Genomic DNA, 22614 nt, shown 5'->3' on the forward strand with positions numbered 1-22614 from the left:
CAGGTAGCAAAGATATTACACCTTGTGCTCCTGGTACCTTCAGTAACCGTACTGAGAATCAGAACCAAGCCAACTGTACTATGTGCACGCCAGGTAAAACGCATTTCTATTTTTAAAATTACTGTAAAATATAATAAACTTGAAAAAAATGCGAAAAGTTAGTTACTGTTTCTAGTTTTTAAATTTTCATTTGATGCAAATTTTTTACAACAGTGGTAAACTGTTTCCTATTTTTGTTCTGATATTATAGGCCTTTAGCATTTTATTCCTTTATACATTTTTTCATGCTAACAAAATTAAAATAGTAACAAACCTAAAATTTTCATTTAACACACTTAAAACACTAAATTCTAAAACTCTGACTTTTTACTATTTCTTGTTTTCTCCAACAAATATAGTAGGTTGGGGCAAGGTAGGATAGTCCATGTTTTCATTCTGTTTTATCGTCCCATTTTGTAGTAAACAAAGAATATTTTTCAGAAATACATAACTGTATCTTCCTGCCTCTAAAGGAAAAATTGTAGTTGATAAAAACTGCATTACATAACATGGGTCGTTGTGTGCTTACGGTATCCATTTTACCCTAAAAAACTATACCAAAAAATAGTCCAACACCAACTTTAAACAAAAAATATTTACAAAATTACATAACTGTATCTTCTTGCCTCTAAAGGAGTGCTTTTAGTTGTTAAAAACTGCATTACATAATTACAACATTTTTCAACACCTACTTTTTTAGGTTTCTACTGTTCTGGTGGCGATTCTGTTGAAACTAATTTATGCGCTGAGCGTTACTACTGTCCGGGTGGCCAAAATATAAGCAGTCCGGCTGAGTTCCTATGCCCACCTGGTTCATACTGCTTAGCAGGACAGTCGGAACCCGCACCTTGTGAAAGTGGGACATATCAGAATCAATATGGACAGGTAGTAGAGTCAAAAAAAATTTTATTTATTTTTTATTTTTTTTTTTTATCTAAAATATTTTTTTATGTTATATTCTATTTGTTTAGCTGCAATGCTGTTACTCTAGAAATTCAGTTATGTGTTATTTTACATTAAAATCAATTTTATTTATCTCTTTGAACACTATAGCAAAGAAAATAGATAAATTAATCAAAACAGTGAAGAGAAGTGAATTAGCAACAAAACGAGTAAATGACAGTTATTAAAAACACAAACTACTTGAGGAAAAGTATTAAATAAAAGCATGGCTGCTAAACCTACAATGCAGAATAAATTAACTCATATTAGGTATTTAAATTAAAGCAAATTAGTGTAGATTTAAAAAAATGTGTGTAATTTTGAACCTACTTGAGGAAAAGTGTCATATAAAAGCATGGCTGCTAAACCTACAATACAGTATAAATTAACTCCTATTGAATTGTATTTAAATTAAAGCAAATTACTGTATATATACAAAAAAATGTGTAATTTTTGATAGGTAATTCATAGGGATGCACATTACAGAATTTCGAATCTTATAGATTCGAATCCTTTTGTATTCGAATCTAATTACGGGATTCGGTATTCTGTTTAATGACGTCACCACGCGTCATCTCATACACTATATTAACAATTTTTAAACCTTTATATTTTTGAAAAAAAAATATTTTTGTGTTTGTGGGACTTTCGAGAGTAAACGTTTTGCAACGTCTTTTCATAGCCTGCTATACGTTTCATGGGGCAAAAACTACCCAATAGTACAATTTTTGATCATTTTACAGCTGATTATCAAACAAGGCTATTATGAAAGACTCAATAAACTGACTTATGTGGGTAAAAATATTTTTTCCTATAAATGTAAAAAGATTCGAAATTCTAGATTCGGAATTCTAGATTCGAAATAAAGTATTCTAGGATATCCTAGAATACCTAATTATTCTGTAATGTGCATCCCTAGTAATTCAATACATTTTTGTTGTTACAGATTACATGCGAAGAATGCCCATCTAGTTATTACTGTGAAGCAATTAACAGTTCTGTTGTAGTAATAGGTACGTAACTTGGGTTATTTTCTGGTATATCCAAGAATTGGGCAACTTAAAAATGAAAAAAAATTCTGTATCTCCACAACTTTCATAGACTGTTGTTAATTGTTTAAAACACAATCAGGATATTTGGATATTATGTGGTAACGGTGTCCCGTATTCCTCCACCCTACTATGAATAGTATAACTGAATATATTATAACCACAGCAGTAGCTAATAATATAGTAAAACAATGGTTTTGAAATAGCTAATCCATGCTATATCTATATAACATATAACCTTTAACTATATAGGAGGGTGGGGAAAGATGGGGCACCTTTTTATACTATTTTCCTGTCCCATTTGGTAGTAAACAAAGAACATTCAAAGAATTATGAAACTGTATCCTCGCGACTCCCATAGACCGTTGTTAATTGTTTAACAGGATATTTGGATATTATGTGCTAAAGGTGTTCGCCTTCCTCCACCCTAATATATATAACTACTTATAACTAATCAAATTATAACCAGCCATAGTCCAAAACTTAGCTTTTCTACATTACAAGTACCATATATCCTACAGGTGTATCTGTTCCTACTGTCTGCCCACAAGGTTATTTCTGTCCTAACGGCACGCGCTTTGCCAAAGAGTTTCCGTGCCCATTCGGAACGTACGGCGACCGTCAAATGCTCTCTAGCGCCGCCGAGTGCAAGGAATGCGACCGAGGCTCTTTCTGCGGCAGCGCAGGGTTGTTAGCGCCCTCTGGTTTCTGCCAAGCAGGTTTTTATTGCATCGGAAACTCCTCCACAGCGACACCTAGGGACGGAACAACGGGGGTGCCGTGCCCGTTAGGAAAATATTGCGTGAATGGAACAAAGGCACCGGAATTGTGCCCGCCAGGAACTTTTGGACCTGTAGAAGGTAAATTTATTGTTTTAAGCTCATTTTGAATAACTTTAAACTGTTTCCAACTGTATTTCTGTACTTTATGAATTTTGTAGATTTTTTTCTTGTTTTGTTTTAATTAAATACAACTTAATACGAGTTAATTTGTATTGTTTTGTCAGTTTAGTGGAGCCGCTTTCATTTGAAATTTTTACTTACATAGTTTTTAACGACCATTGTCGCTGCTAATTTTCTACTTTTCGTTGTTTTAACCAATCTGATCTTAGGTATTTTATTTGTTAAAAAAAAAGTTTAAAAACAGATTATTTTGCTTCTAATTCTCTTCTGTTCACTGTTTTATTTAAATTGATCTTCATAGTTGTATTCTGAGAGATAAATAAAAATTTTATACAAATTTTACGTACAGAACTCAAATCATCTGATGAATGCACTGACTGTACTGGTGGTAAATTCTGTGAAAAAAGTGGGTTAATTGAACCTAGTGGGAACTGCACTGCAGGATTCTACTGCCCTACTGGATCTAATTCATCTACAGGTGATTTATTCCTATAAAAAAAATAAAAAAAATATATTTTATAAAAAAAAATGTAGGATAGGGCAACAACAGTCACTATGGCACAGTAAAAAAAAATTGTGAAATTTTTTTTTTTAACTTTTTTAAATTTTTTAAATTTTAAAACTTTACTCTGTTCCCAGCTTATGAGTGTCCTGTTGGTTTCCATTGCCCTGAAATGTCAGCGATCCCCCAACCCTGCCCTGCTGGTAGTTATACTGACTCACAACAACAGTCAGTATGTCAACCTTGTCTAGAGGGTAGCTTCTGTAATGGAACCGGCATTGAGGTAATAATAAAAAATTATTTTATTTGCTGGGGCAACGAAGACCTAAACATTGTCAAAAGCCATTTACATACATAGTAATAACACGCGCCTCATGCACATTGTCAATTTTTTTTATAAATATATTTTTTTTAAACGATTTTTTATAGTTTTAGTAAACCATTTGTAATAAATAAATGAAAACTTTTTTAATAACACGGGTGTCCTATTTCATCCCCCTAATGCCTGTTTATGTTAAAAAGCCCAAAAGACATTTATTCCAGCCAGCAAAAATGACTCCATTCAAAAAATCAGCAACAAAAAAATACTTTTACTTTTTTATTAAAAATAAATATTTTAATTTTTTTGTTTTTGCGTTTTTTTTTATAGAATTGCCCCGCGGGTTACTACTGCCCCCCTTCAACAGGGGGTGTGCTGTATCATTGCCCTCGTGGAACTTATAGTAACGAGACTGGATTAAAGAGAGAAGACCAATGCAAATACTGTGACCCTGGTTTCTACTGCCCTGATTTGGCAGCTACTTCTTATAAAGGTAACATTGTAAAATTTTAAAATACTTTTTTTTTCTTTTTTTTAGTTGTGTTTTTGCTTTTTGTTAAGTAAAATCTATATAAATACAATAAATATTATTTTCTATTTTTTTCTTTTTTAGGTAAAACATACTTTAAATTGACAAATTTTGTTGAGTTTTCCATTAATTATCATATTTTTTGTGTTTTACCATTTAAGTTTTAGGCAAATATGTTATTTCTGTTTTTTTAGGTCCATGTGATGCCGGATATTTTTGTCGCAATGGATCAGATTCGAAAACACCATCGGGCGGCAACACTGGTGATGCTGGTGTATGCCCAGAAGGTTACTACTGCCCTCAAGGTAAGTATATATGTTTTCAAAAAAAGAAAAATCCTCCAAAATATTCAGCCACAAAGTAACATACTTGGTAACTCGTGGCACGAGGTGTATGAAACAGGACACCGTGTTATAACGACTGTCAAAGATAAAGTAAGTTACATTCATTCATTCATATTTCTTCTCTAGCAACTGGCGAGCCATTTGCCTGCAACCCTGGCACTTTCAACAGTCTTCAAATGGCCAACAGTTCGTCAGCATGTGTAGAATGCACTGGAGGCTGGTATTGTAACAGTAGTGGCTTATCATCACCTACTGGTCAATGTTATCCTGGTTTCTACTGTACTGGTGGCTCTACTGAACCAGCACCCTCAATTGTGAGTTTGTGACCAAAAAATATTATTTAAAATAGAGTTAAAATAAAACATAAAATTGTAAGTAATCTCTTAGCGATTTATTTTGTATAAAACAAAGTGTATTTTTGATGTTTCGTCTGCTATACTTTATCTAAAAGGATAAAAGAAAACCGTATTGTTAAAAGGAAAAAGACCCCTTAATGGACTGTAAGACTTTATCAGGAAAAATTCTTGTTGTATAGCAGAAAAAATGTGGAAAAACCTAAAAAATAAAAATCCTTTAAAAACTGTTGTTCCCCACAATGCAAAGACAAATAAGTTTTTATTTATTTATTCAACAAAGCAGTCAGACCCAAAAATAAACCGAAATTTTTTTCAGCCAACATCAACTGGAGGCCCATGCCCAAAAGGATCATTTTGTGAAATCGAAAGTAGTGTACCAAGTTTGTGCACAGATGGTTCATACACACCAGACATAGCCCTATCAACATGCTACCCATGCCCTGCTGGCTTCTACTGCCCTATAGGAGCCACTAACACAACAGAATGCCCCGTCGGACATTATTGTGTGGATAATTCAACTTACCCTGTGGCATGCACTAACGGAACGTACAACAACGAAACTGGTAAGCTGTTAGTAAATAGTATGCAGTACTCTGGGTAAGCTGGGACACTTTTAGCAGATAATTTTCAAACATCCTGATTGTGTTTAAACAATTAACAACGGTCTATGAGAGCCGTGAGGATGCAGTTTTATAATATTTAAATGCTTTTTGATTACCACCAAATGGAACGGAAAAACAGATTGAAAAGGTGTCCCATCTTTTCCCTATGTTATTATTTTTGTGTTTGGCACCCTTTAACACATTGTACACATGTTCATGTTATGTTTATTGCATTATAATTAAACTGTTTACTGATTTCTTCGGCAATTTATTGAATATTTGTTTAATGTCATGTGCAAAAGTAATCATTTTAAGTAGACCTTTTAAAGTGTAAAAAATTATATAAAATTCAATTTCCATTTTTGAAAATGTGCACATTTGCAAAATTGACATACATATTAACTAACCACACAGGTGGCCAAAGTGTGGACGATTGTCATTTCTGTCCACCCGGATACTACTGTCCATATATGGGCATGGAGAACCCAGAAGGATTATGTGCACCAGGATGGTATGTTAAAGTTGGGCGCTGTGCATGACGTGTAAAAGTCCTCAAATAGTTTATGTTTTAGAAAATATATGTGTTAAATATTTTGTATTTGGGGTATAGGAGTGCATATTATAACTGGACAGTGAGCATAAGACACCTGTGTAATAGCTGGGCTGTGAGCATGAGGTGTATGAATACACCATGTGTGTCTGATGTATAAGAAGACACCCATGTTATAACTCAACAGTGAGCATGAGGTGTATGAATATACCATGTGTGTCTGGTGTATAAGAAGACACCCATGTTATAACTCAACAGTGAGCATGAGGTGTATGAATACACCATGTGTGTCTGATGTATAAGAAGACACCCATGTTATAACTTGACAGTGAGCATGAGGTATATGAATACACCATGTGTGTCTGGTGTATAAGAAGACACCCATGTTATAACTTGACAGTGAGCATGAGGTGTATGAATACACCATTTGTGTCTGGTGTATAAGAAGACGCCCATGTTATAACTTGACAGTGAGCATGAGGTGTATGAATACACCATGTGTGTCTGGTGTATGAGAAGACACCCATGTTATAACTTGACAGTGAGCATAAGGTGTATGAATACACCTTGTGTGTCTGGTGTATAAGAAGACACTCATGTTATAACTCGACAGTGAGCATGAGGTATATGAATACAACATGTGTGTCTGGTGTATAAAAATACACTCATGTAAAAACTTGACAGCGAGCATGAGGTGTATGAATACACCATGTGTGTCTGGTGTATAAGAAGGCACCCATGTAATAACTTGACAGTGAGCATGAGGTGTATGAATACACCATGTGTGTCTGGTGTATAATAAGACACTCATGTTATAACTTGACAGTGAGCATGAGGTGTATGAATACATCATGTGTGTCTGGTGTATAATAAGACACTCATTTTATAACTTGACAGTGAGCATGAGGTGTATGAGTACATGTAACAACTTGACAGCGAGCATGAGGTGTATAAATACATCATATATGCCAAATGCATACAAAATAATTTTTTATACAAAAAAACGAAAAATTCATTTTTTTTTCAGGTATTGTATTCTCGGGTCCTGGATGAGAAAACCCACGGTGGTCGGGGTCAATATATCGGGTGAATGTAGTTGCCCCGCAGATGGAGGTATAGGGGGTGAATGTCAACCGGGGTATTATTGCCCCGAAGGAGCGAATAACCCGATACCATGTGACCCAGGTGGGGGACTTTTTTCTTTTTTTTTTAAATGTTAAAATTTAGTGAAAATGTTATACTTAGTAATTCGTTTTAAAATTAATAAAGGTATTTTAAAACAGTTAACTTTATAATACATTCTTTTCCCATTTTTTGCCTAAAACTAAAATTTTACATGAATTCAAGTTTTCTGATGTCATCATTCGAAATTTGATACATCAAAAAAATTGAGATGCAATCTTGTAGCAAATTTACCGAAGAATGATTGTCTAATTGATTGTTTTTTACTAGCACAAACACCTGTGTCGCTAGAGAGCAATATTTGACAGTCGGTCAAAAATACAAAATTTAATCAAAGATATCTCATCCTTGAGCAGAAAAAAAAAATAATTGAATTTGAGTAAAAAATGGTTAAAAACAATATTAAAGCATGTAAAACATAGCGTAATCTAATTATTGTTAGTTTATTTCTCTTAAATTTACCGTATTTGTCCCAGGTTACTATTGTAATGTTGCTGGGTTATGGGACGTCAGTGGGGCATGTTTAGAAGGCCATTACTGCATTGGTGCAAGTGAAAAGCACGCACCGGTTGATGAAATATATGGAAGTATATGCCCTGTTGGTAACTACTGTCCTACCAATAGTTCAGCGCCCACAAAATGTGAAACAGGTACGAGAAAATGATCTTTTTTGTTAAATCATAAAATTAAAAAAAAAAAAATTTTTTAGCCAAAAAAGTATTTGCGAAAAATTAGAAATAAGTTAGTTTTGTCAAAATTCGAAGGTTTTTTCTTCTGGATATTATTTTGTTTTTTTTTGAAAATCCTAAATAGTGTTTCCATTTAAAATTTAGGATTTTTTACAAACTCAACTGGCAACACTGGAATAGTAGATTGTGAAATGTGTACAGGAGGATGGTATTGCCCGTCACCAGGACTTGATTTACCTTTAGCTAAGTGTGAGGTGAGTCAAACCATTTATTTCAACAATTTTTTTGCCTTTTTTTTATGAATGTGTAGACAGGTAAAAACATCTAACCTTAAATTTGTAAGAAAATTTTGTTTAGCGTTGTGGTTCAGTTATAGGCACTTGAATGGGCCAACTCTGGTGTAAATCTCAGGTCCCATGACACGCCACACTGTAAAAATCCACGTAAAAATGCGAATTTTGTTATGTATAAATGAGTTAAAAATGCGAATGTTATAAAATTAAAAACAGGTAAAAATACAAATGTTATAACATTTTGTTACGTATAAAAATAGCTCGCTGTTTGTCTGCTAGGTGTAGCAACCACACTCATTTTCTATATGTTTTTACTATAAGCATGTTTTCAAGAATGTCTTTTATCGCTACACTCTATCTTTTCGATTTTTTTTAATCTTTGCCATTGTAGTCAAAGAGACAAATTAAATTGATTACAAATAATCCTTTCAGCGGCTTATCTGATATAAAAAACGTAGTGTATTTCCGGTGTTACGTTTTTTTTTAGTTAAGCCGCTTAAAATCGTTTACATTATGCCTTGTAGCAAAAGCAATTTATAATATATAGAGAAAAAAATATATATAGTTAATTTTTTTAAGCATATTTTAAAACGTATTCACATTATTTCTGAATGTAACTTTGTTTGTCCTCGTGTAGCTGGAAAACGACAGTCGTTATAACACAGGTGTTTTGTTTCATACACTTTGTACCAGCTTACAAGTTACCATATATGTTACTTAGTGGGGGATTTTTTGGGGATTTTTTTATATATGGCTGATAGTTTGGACAACCCATTAGTGACCACTGGGTTGGAGCAATTGCCGTTAAGTTACATTATGCCTGGTAGCAGAAGTAACAGGATAAAGTTCTAATATACACAGATGGGATTCTATTGTCCACCTGGATCCACCGAAAAAGCTCCATCAGCTAACCAGTGTCCTGCTGGAACTGAATGCCCAGCAGGCAGTGTAAACTTCACACCGTGTTATTCCGGTTCATACCAGCCAGATCCAGAAAGAGGGACATGCTTTACTTGCCCAGAAGGTAGATAAAAGAGTAACATCTGTTTTAGATAAAGTCCTTTTTTTTAATTTTTTTTTTTTGTGTTTAAAATAGTAGTTTTTATATAATTTTGACAATCATTTTACAGTGTTGTTTTGCGTAATTTTTGCACCTGTTAGATACTTTTCCTAAAAATAAAATATATTTCCAACATTTTATTGTATGGTAAATACATTTTTTTTCAAATATTATACACATTTTCTCACAAATAATAAATATATTTGTTTCAAATTTTAATATATTTTTTCCAAACATATAGATATATATATACATTTTTTTCAGAAAAAAATAATTTTGCAAAATGTCTAATTCCAGTGTTTCCTTTTAAATTTCAGGCAAATATTGTGATTTCCTTGAGGCAACACTGGCTGGCCTTGAAGGGGTCACGACCCCTGAACCTTGCCCTGCAGGATTCTATTGCCCAAGTAGTACAAAATTTGCAACAGAACACGCATGCCCTAATGGAACATATAACGACCAAATGAACAGAGGAAAAGTAACAGACTGTGTTAAATGTGATGGAGGTATGTTTTATTTAAAAAGCAAATAAAAAATAGGAAATTTTGTGTATTTTTTAAATGTGTATTTTTTATGTGTATTTTTTCTATTATTTTAAAATATGTATTTTTTTGTAATTTTTTTAAATCTGTATTATTTGTATTTTTTCATAGTTTTTTTATGTTTCTCCATAATTATACAATTAACTATATGAAATAGCTAGTAATTTGAATATTACAAACAATCTTTTTTAACTTTTTTTAGTCATTTTTGTTTAAAATCCATGATTTTATGATACTTTTATAAAAGATAATGTTGTAAAAAAAGTTTGTTTTTTTTCTAAAAATGTAATTAATCTCTGGTCCAATGGCATGCCTTGCTGTAGGACCATGTATTTGTATTATTGCAGTCATTTTAAATTACCAATGTTACCACATTACAGGTTTCTTCTGCGATCGTACGAACCAAACTTCACCAACTGCTCCATGTTATGTTGGGTATTACTGTCCACTTGGAACAATATTACCAACTGATAATGAATGTCCTATGGGTGGGTAGTACAGTGTATAATTTAGTTTAATTTTAGAAGTACCTAATTTTGCTTGCAAGTGATTTTTATATAGACTCGTTATTAATTAAATAAAGAAAATTTAAAATTGTTTTTTTTTTAATAATTTTAATTTATTAAAATTATACTTTTTATTGTTATATTTTTCCCTTGATAGGACCCTTTTTCAATTTTTAAAAAGAAGGTTAAGCCAAAATGCTCATTTTATGACAAAAATAGATGTTAAATGAATTTATGTGCGGTGAAAATTTTAATGATTAAAGGGGCATACCAACGAAAATCTTTTGTGTATTGATAGAAATGCTCAAATGTGATTTTAAGGTACCACCCAAGTTTCAAAAAACCAAACACCATCTAAAAAATTGCCTTTTAAAACCGCAAATGTATATTTTTGTTAGTAAGCCCCTTTAATGAGCAAAATTTCCATAGCAAATACCCTTTTTAAAAACACACGTTTATCCACAGTATAAAAAATATGTTTTTCAATAAATTCTAGGCTCTTATTGCCCTGCCATGTCCACCGTTCCAACCAAGTGTCCTGAGGGTAAATATGGAAATGCTCCTGGGTTGGGAAGTGCAGATGATTGCCACCCATGTGATCCTGGCATGTATTGTGACACTGATGGCTTAACTGCACCCAGAGATGGCTGCAGTCCCAGGTAAAAAAATTTTTTTTTTTTTTTTTTTTTAATTGTTTTTTTTTTTTTATTAATTAGAAAAAAGTTGTGAAAGAATAGTTGTGAGAAAAAGTTGTGAAAATAATATTGTGAAAAAAATGGGTTGTTAATTGTTAAAAACACAGCAGGAAATATGAAATCCAGTTGCTAATAGTATCCCATCCTACCCCACAGTACTGTATGGTTATGCAAATTTAAAAAAAAAAAAATTGTCAAAAATGGCTTAAAATTGATTGTTATACCCCTAGATTGTCATAAATTTTTTAACAACAATTTTACTTAATTTTACACCTAGGCTTCTACTGTTCTGGTAATTCTACTGAACCAGACCCAAGAGGGCAACTATATGGCGACGTATGTCCTGCCGGTGCTTACTGTCCTGCTAACAGCAGTCAACCATTATACTGTAGCAGTGGTAAGTCAAAGTATTTATGCTCTGTACACTGTACTACAAGTGTTTTTTTATATACTGTATTATATTATTCTCTTTTGTGCCTTAGCATAATGGTTAGCCTGCCTACCTACCTGTATGCTATAGGTTCAAGACTCGTTGCTGCTACCATTGTATGTGTTCTTGAGCAAGACACTTATTAGCAATTTCTCTAACCCAGTGGTCTCTAATGAGTTGTCCAAATCAGCCATACGTAAAACCAAAAAAAAAAATTCTAAAAATAATTTTTTTTTTACCTACAAAGTTGCATAGATTGTAACTCGTAAGTGGGCACGAGGTGTATGAAACAGAACACCCATGTTATAAGGACTATTCATGCCCACCACGCTAGGGTAAATAAGTTACATTCAATTTTCATATTCCAATCCATATATTTCTCATACAGGTACATTCAACCCCAACACACAACAAACACAAGCAAGTGACTGCCAATCTTGCACGCCTGGTTCATATTGTAACTCCAGTGGTTTAGCTGACGTCACAGGTAAGCCTTTATCTCATGTAAAAATCACCATATAATGTCTAAAATTAGTTAAATTTTACATAGTAGGGTGGGAGACGGGACACCTTTTCATTCTATTTTCTTGTCCTATTTAGTAGTAACCAAAGAACATTCAAAGAATTATAAAACTGTATCTTCACGACTTTCATAGAACGCTGTTAATTGTATTAAACACGATCAGGATATTTAAATATTATGTGCTAAAAGTGTCCCGTCTCCCCCACCCTACTATAGAAAGTCAGGTATCATTTGTGTTTTTTTGGCTGACAATTTTGACAACAAAAAACAATGGGTTGTTTAAATTTTTAACATAAGAAACAGAAACACCGTAATCCGCAAAGTTACATACACGGTAAATGTAAATGAAACAGAACATCCGTGTTGTAAAAACTGTCTTTTCCGGATCACGCGAGAATAAAGCAAATTATATTCGTTCATTCATTCACAAAGTTACATACATGGTAACTCATAATTAGCACGAGGTGTATGATACAAAACACTTATGTTATAGAGACTGCATTTTTCCACCATGCGAGGATAAAGCAAGTCACATTCATACATTCATATATTTATAACTTACAGGTGACTGCTGGCCTGGTTTCTACTGCAATGGCAGTGCTAGTGACCCCACCCAACACCCGTGCACAGTCGGTCATTACTGCCCTGGAGGTAGCCCTGATCCTGTAGCATGTGTCAATGGTACATATTCAAATGTGACCGGGGCACCAATGTGTCAACCGTGTCCAGAGGGCTGGTATTGCGTGGATGGTGCAGTGGACCCTCTCCCGTGCCCACAAGGTTATTACTGCCCTGCTCAAACTGGTTACGACTGGCAGATGTGTGAGACAGGTAAGAATTTAATCAATTTTTTTGTTTGGAAGTGATTTTTTGAATTTGCAATTGTTCTTTTTTAGAAGTTATAGCTTTTTAGTTATTTTTGTTTAAGTAATATATAATTTCGTTTAAAAAGCAATAACTTTTTAATTTCATGTAATTTGCTTAATGCTGTTGTTATGTAATGGTTTGTATTTAATTGATGCGTTTTTAGCTTTTATACAATTTTTCAATATTTTTATTTAATGTTTCCAAATAATTTTGTTAAAAAGCCTAAAATTTCTAAATTTTCTAAAATCTAAAATCAATGATTTTTTTGCTGTTTTTATGTTTATTTATTTTACCCATAATTCTAAATTATTTTTAGTAATTATTTTAAAATTAAATTTTGTTTTAAATTACAAACATTTTTATTTTATTCCAAAAAATCACCTCATTTTTTTTCCAATTTTTTTCAACAGGTACCTTTAACCCCACGTATGGGTTAAACCGTCAAGATGAATGTACTCACAAACATTTTTATTTTATTCCAACAAATTACCTTATTTTTTTTTTCTATTTTTTCCAACAGGTACCTTTAACCCCACATATGGGTTAAGCGGTCAAGATGAATGCACTCAGTGCACACCTGGTTCATATTGCAATGTAGCAGGCCAACCTACAGTGGGTGGCCAATGTGATCCTCAGTTCAACTGTATATTAGGTGTAGATACACCACAGCCTAATAATGCTACTAATAAGGTAAAATATATATTAATGTTACTTGCTTTATCCTCGCGTGGTCGGAAAATGACAGTCGTTAAACATGGGTGAACACCTGAACAATGAACACCTGTGTTATAACGACTTTCGTTTTCCGGCCACATGAGGATAAAGTGAGTTACATTCATTCATTTATTCATGGGTGTTCTGTTTCATACACCTCGTGCCAGCTTACGAGTTACCATGTATGTTACTTTGTGGGTGATTATTTTTGAGGTTTTTATCCTTTTTATTTGTGGCTGATAATTTGGACAACCCATTAGTGAATGAATGAATGTAACTTACTTTATTCTTGCGTGGCCAGAAAACGCATGTCGATATAGCAAAGGTGTTTCATACACCTCGTGCCAGCTTATGGGTTACCATGTATGTTACTCTTGAGGGTGATTATTTTTCTGTATGCCAGACAGTTTACAGAACCTATTAGTGACCACTGGGATGGAGAAATTGCCGTTAAGTGTCTTGCCCAAGGACACATAGGTCTACAATGGTAGCAGCGACAAGCCTTAAACTCATAATCTGTTTAGATAAAAATAACTTTAATCCAAGGGTTAAAATTTAACAGATTTTTTTTTCGATTTTGAGGCGTTTAAGTTTTACAGTGGGATATGAAATGATTTTACATTTTTATAAAGTTCGATCTCTGTCAGTGTTTAAAAAAACAATTTATTAGGTATTTAAAATTACATTTTAAATGTTATATTCCAATCAAATTGTGTTTTGTGCTCACATGCAATTGTCATAATATCAAAATCTCATACTGCATATTTACAACATTTCTGACTGGATATAACTGGTTTAAACTGGACTCAGGGTTCTGGAGGACCATGTCCAGTAGGTCATCAATGTATGAATGGAACAGCTGTGTTATGTCCCCCAGGAACATATGCAAACACTGAAAGACAACCTTTATGTACAGTTTGTACTGCAGGTGTGTTTTCTACAATTATATAGCCGGTTGGAGACGATTTTCATTCTATTTTCCTGTCCCATTTGGTAGTAAACAAAGAACATTCAAAGAATTAAAAAAACGTATCCTCACAACTCCCATAAACCGTTTTTAATTTTGAAAAACACGATCAGGAAATTTGGATATTATGCGCTAAAGGTGTTCCATCTTCCCCCACTCTACTTTATGTAATATATAAATGCATTGTGTAAAGTCTTAGCAGTTTTGAATTTATTAAGGTGTTTGGCTTTTTTGCATTATGTAAAATTATAGAATTTATGCATAAATTTTGGGGTTAAAAAAATGTGTTCAATTACATGTTCTGTTTCATACACCCTGTGCCCGCTTAAAAATAACCACGGATGTAACTTTGTAGGTAATTAGTTTTTAGAACTTCCATTTTTATAAATTTTTCCGTGGAACACAGCTCTAACTCTATTATAAATTTTTTTTTTTTTTTTTTTGAATAATTTTTTTTAACACCCTTTTTTACAGGGGGTTACTGCAGTGGGGGAACCATCAACCCCGAAGCTTGCCCCATGGGTCATTACTGTTTACCTGGTACCATGTCTGCACACCAGTACCCATGCGATGCTGGAACATTTAACAACAAAACTGGTAAAAAATTGATTTTTAGATGTAATTTTAGTTCTATTTTTATATAAAATAATTTTTTATAAGAAAAGTATAGATATTTTGTTTTAGACAGAATTAAAAAAAAAATTCTAATTTTTGCTAAAAAAAGTGTTTTGTTTAAAATGGTACAAATATCTTGAATTTTAAACAAAATTTGAAATATTTTTTTCTGATTTTTTTGCAAAAAAATTTGCTTTTTTCAAAAAAAGTATTTCCTTTTTCCAGGTCAAGCTACTTCTACCAGTTGTTTAGCATGCACTGGTGGTATGTTTTGTGAAGGAACTGGCAACACTGAGCCAGATGGTGAATGTGATCCAGGTTATTACTGTGTAAGCGGTTCTGACAGCCGTAAACCGGTTGCAACCGGTACAACAACTGGTTCTACCAGGTAGGTCTATATTTTGTATTAGAGAAAAAAGAATGAAACTTACTTAATTCTCGCATGGCCTTAAAACGACAGTGGTTATGACACAGGTGTTCTGTTTCATACACCTCTGGGCAGGTTACGAGTTACCAAGTATGTTACTTTGTGAGTGATTATTATTTTTTTTATATTTTAATGTATGGCTGATAAATTGGACAACCTATTAATAATCACTGGGTTGAAGCAATTGCCATCAAGTTTCTTGCCTAAGGACACATACACTAACAATGATAGCAGCGACAAGCCTTGAACCCATCACCTCTAAATCAGACGCAGGCACACTAACCAATTTACTTCGTTGCCAAACTAATTTGATATAAATGACACAGAAGAAAAAATGCACTTAATAACATTACATACTTATTCATAAAATACAACTTTTGAATATTGTTTTATATTAATTACTGTTTATTTCAAAAATATATAAGTTTAACTGTTAAGGTGCAGTTTTTTTTGCATTTGTGTCAAAAACTAAACACTTTCCTTTAGAAATGGTACAAATATTCCTTTAAATAAATGTTTTTAACAAAAAGTTTCATAAAAAAAATTAAATATATATAATTTTTGTTTGTATTTTATTTAGCAATGAAACCTGCAGCAGTTTATTTGATTGTGTGTGCCCTGTCCTACCTGATACAAGAGGGGGTATTTGTACACCAGGTGAGTCTGGCCCATATGTTATGGTTGTAAAAACTAAAAAAGTAGTTTTGTTATTCTTTATGGGTGAAGCCCTTGTCAAGGACCTAGGATTTAGGCCAGATTTGGCCCATTACCCCAACACTTGGAAAGCCTATTTAAGTCTTTCATGGGACCACTTTTTTCACACCGCAAAGTATCATTTGTATTAAATTCACCAAGTTTTTAAAAATACTCTAAAAATGTACTCCCTAAAAAATGTTATTTTTACAAAAATTTTCTTATCAAAACTGGGTAAATTTTCTACTACATAAATTTTGCCCAACAAAAATTTTTTTTTTTAGTATTAAAAGACTGATTTTCAAATCTTAAAATACTTCATATAAAAAAATTCTGTAGAATTTTTGATGTTATGTGTTTTCTATATCAGGTTACTTTTGCCCGAGAGGAAGCGACAAGCCAAACGAATGCACACCAGGAATGTATTGTCCAGATTATGAAATGGAAATACCATTGTTAAGTTGTGACGCTGGTTACTACTGTAGTAATGGCAGGTAAGCTTCAGAATTTGGTATTTTTTAAGTATTTTTTATATATTTTTTTTTAAATATTTTAAATTTGTAAATGGAAAAGTTTTATTTTTTTTATTTACTTTTTTTTCAGGTTTACTCATTAAAGTGTACTTCATTTTAGCATACACATATTTTTTGTCTGTTTCACAATTTTATTAATATACCCTACATAAATCATAACAAAACTTTTAAAAATGTTTAATAAAATGTAAACTTTAAAATAATAAAAATAAAAATTGAAAAAAATTGTTTTTATATAAAAAATAACATTAAAAAAATGTTTGTTTTTTTTCAGTTCCACCCCTACCAAGTTTGACTGCCCACCCGGTTACTACTGTGAAGTAGGCACAGGTGTACCACAAGCTTGCTTACCTGGTACTTACAGTCCTACCTACAATAATAAGAACGTCAGTGCATGTCTACCGTGTGAAGCTGGCTATTACTGTCAAGGTAGGATGACATTTTTAGTTTTTAGTAAAATATTTACACCATTAATAAATAAAAAAATATTTGTAACAAATAGAATTAAAAATTATTTGTAACAAATAGAATTTAAAATATTTGTAACAAATAGAATTTAAAATATTTGTAACAAATAGAATTTAAAATATTTGTAACAAATAGAATTTAAAATATTTGTAACAAATAGAATAGTTCAGCTCATTTTAAAAAGAATTGTTAAAAATTAAATATATTGTAATTAGTTTACTACACCTCGTGCTAGCTTAAGAGTTACCAACTTACTACATATGTAACTTTGTGAGTGATTATTTTTTTGTATGGCTGACAATTTAGACAGCCTATTAGTGACCAACAGGGTTGGAGCAATTTCCGTTAAGTGTTTTGCCCAACGACACATAGGCCCACAATGGTAGCAGCGACGAGCCTTAAACAAACTAAAAAAATAATATTAATCCTAAAAAATCACCCGAAATTTTTTTTAAAACACAGGCAGTCATAACGCGAACCCCACCAACAACTGTACGGGGGGTTACTACTGCCCTGGGGGTGACATTACCCCCACTTTTGTATGCCCACGCAACCACTTCTGCCCAGTGGGGTCTAAGAACGCTACAGTATGTAGTGCAGGTACCTTCCAACCATCACAAGGAAAGGAAAGTTGCCAAACTTGCTCGGTGGCTCGCATATGTGACCCATACAATGGTACGTGGCGTTTTATAATGTTTTTTGTTTTGTTATTTTTAAGTGAAAAAATTGTTTGTATTTTTTTATTTTTTTGTTTGGTTATATTTTGGACGAAATTTTCTTTTAGTATTTATTGGTGACAAAATTATTTGCGATTCTGTTATTTTTTACTGTATAATATATATATGTTTGTTACATTTTAAAAAAAGCTAAAAAACTAGGCATTTCAAACGAAGACTTTAAACCTGTGACCACTCAAGTAAGCCTTGGACCCCAAAACTTCTGGTCACACAGAAAAGAAAATTGCAAAGTTTCGCAAAATATCTTAACAGTACAACAACGTATTGAAAATGCACATTTTTCAACTTTTTACCAAAAAAATTACAAATCTTTTCACCAAAAACAAATAAAAAATGTTTTTTTTAGTTGTTTTACTAAAAATTAATACAAATTTTACCTTTTTTTAGGTGTTTTACTAAAAATAAAAAAAATACTTTTTTTAGGTGTTTCACTTGACCCTGAGAATTGCCCACAAGGTTATTACTGCGTTGCTGGGACAACTCAACCTGAACCTTGCCCTGCAGGAAAATTTGGCGATTCTGTAAATTTACCTGCAGAAGCTAACTGTCTTGATTGTACAAGTGGTAAAAATGACATTAATTAATTCCAAAGGTGGCTGTACACAGTATCCGAAATTTGTCCGTTTTGTCTGTTTTGTCCGGATTTCGCTGCCGCAAACGAAAATCGGTAATGGGTTTGCATACGACTTCGCAGGCGAATTCGCATGCCGGATACTGTGTACAGCCACCTTTAGTTTTTTCTAGCGTAGTGGGTTCATGGATACACAGTTGTTAACATAGCTGTAACGCAGCTGGGTGTTTGGGTAACAGGACGAATCTTTTTAACTTAAATACAGCTTAATATGAATTAACTAATACTATGTCATGGGTTTAACACTCACGCTTGTAGTAGTTTTACCTACATGTTTACAAAAAATTGCTGTTTCATTTCTAATTTAAGAAAAAAAATAATTTTTTTTTATTATATAACTAGGACCTCACCCATACAGAATAAAATATACCAAAAATATAATTACAGAAAATTTTTATTTTTATACGCATTTTTTATTTTATGTTTGGGGTAATGGGCCAAATCTGGCCTAAATTCTAATTGACAAGGATTCCACTCATACAAAATAAAATAGAATATGCATATTTTTTAAGCTTAATTTTTCAATGCACAGGTATGTACTGTAGTAAGCCTGGCTTACCTGCTCCAGATGGTGAATGTTATGCTGGTTATTACTGCACTGGGGGTGCAAGTCAACCTGATCCTTATATGGATAACTCCGCTGGCAGTTCAGGTTAGAAATTTATATTAAAAATATGAGTTTTTTGTGTAATTGCTTTATTGGAAAAATGATTAATTTAAAATTTTATTATTTAGTTAGTTTTAAATAAGTTTTGATAATTTTTTTGTAAGTTATTTTTTTAATAAATTTGTTTATTTTTGCAAAGGAAAATTAATCTGTTAAAAAGTTAACCAATTTTTAAGTGTGCTTTCAGTTTTACAATTTGTATTTTTCATTTTTCAGTATATCTGTTTTTATAGTTACGCTGTATCTATTTTAACTGTATTTTACAACATATTTATTTTTAACTAAATTTCCCTAATTTTTTTATTTCCCTATATCCATTTTAACGGTATCTTTTTAATTTCCAGGTGGAGTGTTCTTAGGAAACAGTATCTGCCCTGTTGGTCATTACTGTCTAAATGGTACCAGCACCCCAACACCTTGTCCTGCTGGTACTTTCTCACAAGACACACGAAGAACAAATGTGTCAGAATGCCTGCCGTGCCCCCCGGGAAAATACTGCGACTCCTCCGGAAGGAGCAATGGAACTACAGCACCTGACTGCAATCAGGGGTGGGTTTTAGTTTTTTACCGAAGGGGGGCTTTTTTCTTTTTATAGTCTATCAAATTTTTTGTGATTACTTTTTTAAGAAAAACTTGTTGGTTTCTCCTGCCTATACCTCACAATAAAAGAATGTTCTTTTGGTCGTTTTAAAAGATTTTTTATTTTTTTTTTAGTTCGAAAATAAATTTTGTGAATCTTTTTTAAAAATATCTGTTTTTATGTTTTTTTAATTCGAAGATAAAGTTTTTAAAGAAAGTTTGAAAATATCTATTCTGTTTTTTTCACTTTCGCTGCCCACTGCTGTGTTTTAAGCATCTTACTTTTACATTTAAAAAAAATTTAAGAAAAAATGACTGCACGACATTATACAAAATTTTAAAAACAAGAAAAAAAAATTTAAAAACTTTTGCAGTTTCTACTGTACTGGAGGTGCCATCTCCCCCAGCCCAGACGATGACACCGGTCACCCTTGTCCAAAAGGTTACCACTGCCCTGCTGGTTCTTCCGTGCCGCTTGGCTGCGACCCTGGGAGCTACAGCCCTACTATACAAGCTGACACGTGCACGCCGTGTCCAGCCGGTGCACTTTGTCCTTTCGCAAATATGACAGCGGCCACTCCATGCTATGCAGGTAATTTACCCCTCAAAAAATTTTTTAAAGTTGTTTTTTATTGAATTTATGTAAAAGTGAACATTTTACTCATCCTAAACCGTGTATTTTTTTTTTATTTTAGTAACTCTGAAAATTAAAAAAATAGTTATTAACCCAGTATTTAAACTGTAACTATAAAAAAAAAATTTTTTTTTCATTACTCTAATTTAAACACTCCCAACCCTATATTTTTTCTACACAATAAAGTTTCTTTAACAATAAAGCTTAAACAAAAAATCTGTAAACCCCTTAGGCTACTACTGCATGTCTGCCACCTCCGTTCCCAACCCATGCCCACAGTCGACCTACAGTGATCAAGTTGGGGCGTTAGATAACACAACTTGTCAACCATGTTCACCTGGTGCGTTCTGTAATGGAACTGGAAATGATGCCCCAACAGGTTTGTTTTATTTATCTATACATAAAAAAGTTGGTTGTACAAAAAACAAAAACAATTTTGTGATAAAAAAAAATTAGAAATGATCACCCACAAAGTTACATATGTGGTAACTCGTAAGCTGGCACGAGGTGTATGAAACAAAACACCAATGTTATAACAACTGTGTTTTCCGGCTATGCGAGAATAAAGCAAGTTACATTCATACATTTATAAAAAAAAGATTAAGTAATAACTATATATATATTAATTTTAAAATTTACATAAATGTTGTGTTTTGTAAAATAGAAGACAATATTGTGTTTTAAGTTAAGCAATTTACAATATGCCTATTGGCAGAAATAACAGAACAACGCATGTAGTACAATGGGGGAAGATGGGAGACCTTTAGCTGAAAGTATCCAAATATTCTGATCATGTTTTAAACAATAAACAGCAGTCTATGGGAGTCGTGAGAATACAGTTTTGTAATTCTTTGAATGTTCTGTATCTACTACCAAATGGGATGAGAAAATAGAATGAAAAGGTGTCCCATCTTTCCCCACGCTACTATATTATTCACATAGGTCCATGTGATGCTGGTTATCTATGCAACTTGGGCAGTTACACCCCAACACCTATTGACGATGGTAGTCTGCCTTATAATGGTCGTTGCCCAGTGGGCCAATACTGCCTCAGTGGTGCCACGGATGGCACAGATTGCCCGAGGGGCACGATGCGCAACACGACGGGTGCTGCTGCAGAAGATGAATGTTTTCCATGCAATCCTGTGAGTTTTTGAAATATGTGAAATTTCGGTCTAATTTAATTTTAGTTTAAAAATTGATTTTGACTTTGAAAGCAGTTTAAATCTAGGATAATAAATGTCTGTCCAGTTTTATATATTTAAAATGAATGTATTGTATATATATATATATATATATATACATGTCTATGTTTAAACACATATAGTAGGGTGGAAAAAGACGGCAAACCTTTAGCACATAATATCAAAATATCCTGATCGTGTTTTAAACAATTAATAACGGTCTATAGGAGTCATGAGGATACAATTTTATTATTATTTGAATGTTCTTTGTTTACCACCAAATGGGACGAGATATAATAGAGTGTAAAGGTGTCCTATCTTTCCCTACCCTACTATATATATATATACTTTTTTACATTTGTTTTAATTTTATCAAAAAAGTTTCAAACACTTTTTACAGTTGTGTGTAATTTGTAAAGACACCACATTTTTTCAATTATTTCCCAAATTTGTTACACACACTCAATATTTCTGCATTTTTTACAGGGTTTCTACTGTTTAAATGCTGGCCAATCTGCCCCAACCAAGCCATGTGAAAAAGGTTACTATTGCCCTGGTAATGCGTCTAATACATCACCCACACAGTATGATTGCCCAGTGGGCCATATGTGCCCTGAACAATCTGCGGCACCTATACCTTGCCAAACAGGTGTGTTTTGTGTTGTTTCCTGATTTTCAGCATCCTTTTCATTTTTCTGTTTTTCCATTTGTGATTTGTTTTGCGATTTATGTGAATTTGTATTTATATTTTTTTGTTTTTTTTTTTACTTTTTTGTGAATTTGTATTTTTTTTTTTTAATTTTTAATTGTTTATTCATNTTTGATATACATGTAAACAAAGTTT

The 22614-nt window shown here is 32.8% G+C and overlaps 2 protein-coding genes across 2 annotated transcripts in view; both read left to right on the forward strand.

Annotated features, from left to right (window-relative positions):
* LOC113474036 (zonadhesin-like) overlaps positions 1-46 on the forward strand; it is a 47816-nt gene extending 47770 nt beyond the window's left edge. The window contains exon 71 of the mRNA XM_026836475.1: positions 8-46. Coding sequence (XP_026692276.1) covers positions 8-46 — 39 coding nt within the window. The remainder of the gene's footprint in view (positions 1-7) is intronic.
* LOC104266162 (zonadhesin) lies at positions 13-22459 on the forward strand. The gene is made up of 36 exons (XM_026836278.1): positions 13-93; positions 740-924; positions 1928-1994; positions 2552-2890; positions 3282-3410; positions 3572-3717; positions 4084-4246; positions 4477-4587; positions 4753-4940; positions 5299-5545; positions 5999-6095; positions 7162-7319; positions 7793-7966; positions 8150-8259; positions 9160-9322; positions 9676-9864; positions 10281-10388; positions 10903-11062; positions 11377-11498; positions 11920-12018; positions 12619-12885; positions 13442-13611; positions 14446-14563; positions 15077-15199; positions 15443-15605; positions 16225-16301; positions 16708-16831; positions 17145-17299; positions 17801-18013; positions 18499-18639; positions 19239-19358; positions 19718-19922; positions 20327-20544; positions 20819-20965; positions 21529-21731; positions 22257-22459. The coding sequence occupies exons 1-36, from the start codon at positions 81-83 to the stop codon at positions 22440-22442; spliced, it is 5598 nt and encodes a 1865-aa protein (XP_026692079.1). The 5' UTR covers positions 13-80; the 3' UTR covers positions 22443-22459.
* Positions 22460-22614: the final 155 nt, after the last annotated feature.

Source organism: Ciona intestinalis, chromosome 10 (assembly GCF_000224145.3).
Source record: "Ciona intestinalis chromosome 10, KH, whole genome shotgun sequence".
In the NCBI taxonomy this organism is placed as follows: Eukaryota; Metazoa; Chordata; class Ascidiacea; order Phlebobranchia; family Cionidae; genus Ciona; species Ciona intestinalis.